At 37.3% G+C, this 6,263-nt stretch overlaps 1 protein-coding gene across 1 annotated transcript; it reads right to left on the bottom strand.

Annotated features, from left to right (window-relative positions):
* Window positions 1-1,707: 1,707 nt before the first annotated feature.
* Window positions 1,708-5,803, bottom strand: LOC113150058 (GTPase IMAP family member 8-like). The gene is given in 3 exon segments (XM_026342439.1): window positions 1,708-4,283; window positions 4,285-5,240; window positions 5,616-5,803. Coding segments are annotated over 3 exon segments (2,874 nt in total). The 5' UTR covers window positions 5,761-5,803; the 3' UTR covers window positions 1,708-2,510.
* Between the last annotated feature and the right edge of the window lie 460 nt (window positions 5,804-6,263).

Below are 6,263 nucleotides of genomic sequence, written 5' to 3'. Positions count from 1 at the left end.
AAACGGCAAAAATCTTATTTTGAAAACCCCTGTATATTTAGAAAGTCATTTTATTTTGATGTTTGTGTTTATCTGCCACACCTTAAATTTCCTTGAGAGTAAATACTGTACTTTTTTCTTTACAGAGGCATCTCGGAGTAACTCTAGTGAGGCTGTGAGTTATTCAAACTTCCATCTATCCATCTGTTCTGGTGCTGAGTTACATGCTTTCAAGGCACAATGACCTGAACTGAAATCAGAACCACTCGAAAAACTGTGGTAATGAGAACTTATCTGACTTCACAGCTATAAATACAGCCTGTTGAGCAATTTACTAAAGGATTATAAAAACAAAAAAGTTCCGCTGATTTTGAATCTTTGTCATGTTTCAATCTTTGCTGATAAATTGAATGATTTAATTCATTAATATATAAGTGTATAGCCTGGTTCTGCTGGAGGTTTCTTCCTCTAAAGGGAGTTTTTCCTCTCCACTGTTGCCTAAAGCTGTGAATTGGCGCTATACAAATTGAATTGAATTGAATTGAATAACGCAAAGACGAATTTGAGACACAGAAAACAAAACAGTTACATCTGCTAAACAAAAGAGTAAAAAACTTCCAACAGGAAAAAAAGTTTCATTTATTGAAACTTAATTTGTAGATTTTAAGTTGCAAATACAATCTGTATGACATTTATTTCTATTGTTGTATGTCAAAATAATAATAATTAAGACATTAAGAAACATCTTCAACTGTTTAAATGTGGATCACTTGACAAATGTTAGAATACAGCAGATCTGGAAAAGACTCTTTTAACTTTCCTTTGAAATCTGACTGGACACAAGGTAGTCCGTTCATGCAGAACCCCAAAATATTTAAAAGAAATAAATCTAAGTTTAAAAGTATAGTTTAATATTCTAGATGTTTTTGTAGACTTCAGAGTCAGTTTAGTTGAACGTACTGTCTGCTAAACTCTGTGCTCATCACATTGGCTGCTTTAAGAACATCATGTTCTGTAAAGAGCTCGACCAGTGAGAGTGACAATTGAAATGTTCTATCATTGTCAATATTTACAGTTTCCCAATCCTGTGATGACTGTAGTCAATATTAACATTCTGAGGGAAGAAGAGCAACTCGTTGCGTTCAGAGTAAAGTTATGATCCTTTTTTAATTTATGGATCAGGTACTGCATTTTTCTGTAGATGAACACAAGAAAGCTGAGAAGAATGAATCCCAGACACAACTTGAAATGAAACAAGATTTAGTTTAAAACAGGAGAAGCTAAAACAGCAACAAAACTCAGCAAAACAGACGATAGGCCACAAAATACAAAGTAACAACAGAAGACAACCAGAAAAGATACGGCGAGGAAAACAAAGTGACAACAAAACACACTGCTTAAAGCAGGTAAAAAAACAAGGTCCAAAAACACCAGGCGAACATCCAAAGCATGGCGCAGGGAAAAACCAAAACAACAGGAGGAGACAGGCAATTGGAATTGTGACTAGTCAAAATGTAATTAAAGTTAATAATAAAGTTGAATTAAAATGATGATCAGAGACCTTTTCAGATAAATATTAGACAAATCCAACTTGGAATCAATTTCACCACAGTGCATTATTATTTAATTATTATTTGTTAATGTCTAACACCTGAGGAACTTTGCAAATTGCTACTGTTTAAGTTCTAATTGAATCCTTCTTAATTTAGTTGTCATCTATTTCACTTTGTGTCAATCACCAGCTGGTTTTCTTGCTGTGTCACAGAACAGTGATGAAAGTGAAAGTAAAGACTGTTCCAGTATGTTAATGGTATTTTAATATTTCACAAAACAGAAGGAATAAAGATAAAATCAATGTGAATCAATATTAACAGGCTGTTTTTTAAACCAGGTATTTTTAAACATAAAAACATTTAAAGGCTTCAACTGAATGAACAGATGCAAATATTTCTTGTACATAAAGTACCTAATGTTATCTTGAATACATTTATTTAACACAAAACTAAACAATGAAACAGAAAAAAACAACTCTTACACTGTTCAAAAATCTATCTAATATGTGTTACAGTAACTTTGTGTTACAATTTAATTAGAGCAGGATTTAGATAAAAAAAGAAAGACCTCATCTCATTTTCCCTCATGATTAATTAAATGAGCTAAACAAAGTTGTGATTTGTTTTCTTCACACACATCATTATTTCATATTAAACAAACAACATTTAAACATTTCATGTTTCAAATTAGATCAGAAAAAGATTAAAGATAGAGTTTCAATGTAGAGAAGTTGTGTATCAGGCTTCACCTCATTAGTTGATTGTTAGAGCGTCACCTGCTGGATGCAGCAGGAATAAAGATGTGAGTGAATGCAGCTGCTGTAGTTTAACTCTCCTCTGGGAACAATGATCATCTGCTGGCTCCTACAGTCAGTGCTGAATACGTCTCCTGCTTGTTACTGGTTTAAATTAACTGAAGTAGTAAATTAATGTTTGTCTGTCTTGACTAAATTAACTGTTAAAGAATGAGGAGCTCCATCAGCAAATGATGCACTTGTTTTTGTATTTCTGTTTAATGTTTTCCATTTCTTCTTCCTTCTTTTTCTGCAGCTCCTTCAGTTCTTCTTTCAGACTCTCTTCTTTGTGGGTGGAGAGCTGATGCAGCATAGTAAACTCTCTGTTGTCTTCCTCTCGCTCCTTCATTAAAGTCTCATATGTTTGCCTCAGATCCTTTAGTTCCTCATCGTACTTTTCGATCAGAGCTTCAAAGTCCTTGGTGTATTTCTCTCTGAACTCATTGAGTTCTTCTGCTTGATTTCTGGCCTCTTCCTCATATTTCTGTTTCATGTCCTTTAGTTTTATATAGTTGTTGTTCTCCATCACTTGTCTCTCTCTTTCTTTCTGTTCTATTCTGATACTATATTCCTTTATCTTTTTCTGATACTCCACTTTTTCTTGTTCATATTCCTCCTTCAGCCTCTGAATTTTTATTTTTTCCTGCTCTCGTCTCTGTATATTTTCTTTATATCGGTTTTCCCACCACTTGTTTCTTTCCTCCTCCCAGGCTTCTCTCTCTTTTCTCAGTTCTTCTCTGTTGTTCTCCAGCTCTCTGTTCAGCTCTTCCTTTGGCTCTGACTCTGACATTTGTTTTTCTAAAGTTTCAAGTTTATGTTCCCACTCCATCTGCTGAATTTCTTCCTGTTGTCTCCTCTTTTTATCTTCATCTTCTCTAATTTTTCGTTCTCTCTCTCTCTCCTCTTGCTCCCTGTTAATGTAGTCATCCTTTTCCTTTAGTCGATTCTCTATTAGTTCTCGCTCTGATTCCATTTTGGATATTTGTTCTTCCATTTTCCTTTTTATATTTGTCATTTCTTCTTCATGCTTCCTTTTCAGCTCCTCTCTCTCTCTCTTCATCTCTTCTTCCTTCTCCTTCAGTATCCTCTCCACTGCCTGTTGTATCGCTGCCTCAGCTTCTTGGAACATCTCAGTAGTGTAGTAGCTGCCTCCATTTTCCTTCACCATGGCTTCAACTTTGTTCAGCAGCTCAGTGACTTGTGTCCAGTTTGTCTGATCTTTGTTATTGAAGACATGGTATCTGTTTCCACAGTCCTTTATCAGACGTTTTACAAAGTCAGCACAGTCTTCTTCTATGTAACGTTCAATTGATCTCTCCTCTAGATCATCTCCTCTGGTGAATATAACAATGATAAAATGTTGTGAATTCTTGCCAAAGTATTTCTTGATCATTTCCACTGCCACTTTTTCTTCCTCTGTAAAACGGCTGATCTGCAGAACCAGTAAGAACACATGTGGTCCAGGAGACAACATGTTGATACACTTTACAAGCTCTTCTTTAACTTCATCAGCAGAGAGGGTGGTGTCAAACAAGCCGGGGGTATCGACCACAACAACAGGTCGTCCATCAACCTCTCCTGACGCTTTCTGGCAAATTCTGGTCACTGACCTCTGACTGGCTCTGGATTCGAACTGTTTGTTGCTCAAAATGGTGTTTGCTGTTGCGCTTTTTCCACTGCCAGTCTTTCCAATCAGCACCATCCTAAGACAAACTGGGTTCTGATTTTTATTATCTGTGCCAACCTTAGTGCTGCGTTTTACATTCTGTAACTTAGCTTTAAGTTTTCCAATGTTCTCCATCTGAGCCTTGGTGAACATGTCTTTTGTGAAAGATTTAGATCCTTCTTTCACCTTTTCCACATCATCCAGTAGTTGAAAGACCTGCTTCCTGTCCTTGATGTTGACAACAGCATATCTTCCTCCACAGCTCTGACAGAGCTCCTGGATGTCTCTGTCTCTCTCTTACAAAGTTAACAACAGCTGGATCTGTAGGATCTGACTCCACAGTGAACAGAATCATGGTGAAGTCATTGACTATAGAGCTGAATGTGTTCTGGATGGTCTCTAACTCTCCCTTGTCTTCATCAGTGAGGGGACCCACAGGTAGGACCAGGATGAAGGCATGGACTCCCTCAGGATCACAGAGGGAGATACACCTGAATGATTCCTCCATCACTGTCTCCTGAGGTTTTCCATACAAGGCAGGCAGCTCCACCAGGGAAACCCAACGTCCACACACCTCTCCCTGATTCTTAACACACTCTGATGAGTTGGAGACTGAATGAAGCTCTGTCTGACCTAAAATGGTCTTGGCTGCTGAAGTCTTCACTGCTCCTCTTCTACCACACAGAACCAGGTTCAGATGTTCATCCTTTTCATTATTCATTAGAAATCCTCTCCTGTTGTCAGTCACTATATTTTCTATTTTTTGCATTAACTCTTCATCATTTTTAAATAATCCCTTTTTGTCCAGATTGACTCTGTGCTGCTTTTGTTCACAGTCTTTAATCAGTTTTTTCACTGACTCATTCGCTCCCTCCTCATGTGTGATGACGACCATTGAGTATTTAAAAGCATCTTGATCAAACAAACTCAGGATGAACTTCAGTGTTTTTCTGTTCTCCTCAGTGAAATCAGAAGGTTTCACTAACAGCAGCAGAACATTTGGTCCAGGAGAACAAAGAGTCACACAGTTCTTCATCTCTTCTCTCACTGCTTCCACAGAAAGACTGAACATGTCTGGAGTTTTTACTACTGTTACTGGTTTTCCTCTCCACTCTGCACTGACATACACACAGTGTTTATGTGAAGTGAATTTTGGGGTAAAAAACTCTTTTCTCCCAGCGATGAAGTTTCCCAGTGTTGTTTTTTTATCATCTTGTTTCCCAAAAATCATAATCCTGAGTCCATGTGCTGTGAAAAATAAATAAGTAAAATAGATAAGATTTTAAAATGAATTTACAGTATTGTACAAGAATATTTTACATGACATTTACATAAAGAAAAACAAATTGAGCCATTGAGACAAACTTTAAAGTTAAGTGATCTAGATCTTTTTTTGCAGAGAAAGATTTAAGTGCACAGAGTTTCAGAGTTCTGTCTTGGTCTCTTGCTTCGTATCAGATGTGTTAATAGTTTGTAGGTTTTCTATTAGTCAAAACCAGTTTTTGCAGGATCCCAGATAGACTTCAGTCCTTTAAATGTAGGATTGAAAATCTGTCTCATTCTTGATCTAATGTTCAAACTTCATCATTTGTCTTCACATGATAAGAATATTTTTGAACTTACCAACAGGTTCAACAGGATCCACTTTAACACTGGCTGCTCCTTCTTCTTTCAGACTTTCATGACCACTGGATAAATCAGACTTTACGTCTTCAAATACATCACAGCTCACGTGATCTCCATCATTCTCTTCCACAATCTGGTCCATGATCTTTAACAGCTCTGGACGTTCAAGGTTTTTCTTCCACAACATCTTGTGTTTACATTTCCTCATAATGTCTCCTAACAGATGATGCTGCAGGTATTTTACTGTGGAACCTGAACTCTCCTCTCTGGGTGTTGATATCAGCAACAGTGAATGATCAAATGATTGATCATAAAATATTTCAAGGATTGATTGTAACCTCAGATTCTGTTCTTCAGTGAAGTCTTCAGGCTGTAGAACCAGCAGGAACACATGAGGTCCAGGAGCAGAGAGTCTCACACAGTTTTCTACATGTTCTGTCAGTTTGTCTTCAGAGATTTTAGGATGCAGCAGATCTGGGGTGTTGATGAGAACTATTTCTTTGTCCTCAGTCAGTCCACTGACCCTCAGACAGTGGTCTGGTGCTGTTTCAGTGTTGAACTTAGTCTCTCTCAGTATAAAATTTTCCAGTTTGCTCCTCTCAGCCCAGCTGTTCCCCAGTAGAACAACCCTCAACTCAGACACTG

The sequence above is a fragment of the Anabas testudineus genome, chromosome 9 (assembly GCF_900324465.2).
Source record: "Anabas testudineus chromosome 9, fAnaTes1.2, whole genome shotgun sequence".
NCBI lineage: Eukaryota > Metazoa > Chordata > Actinopteri > Anabantiformes > Anabantidae > Anabas > Anabas testudineus.
The sequence above is the reverse complement of the archived record's forward strand: the minus strand, read 5'-3'. Positions and strand labels throughout refer to the sequence as shown.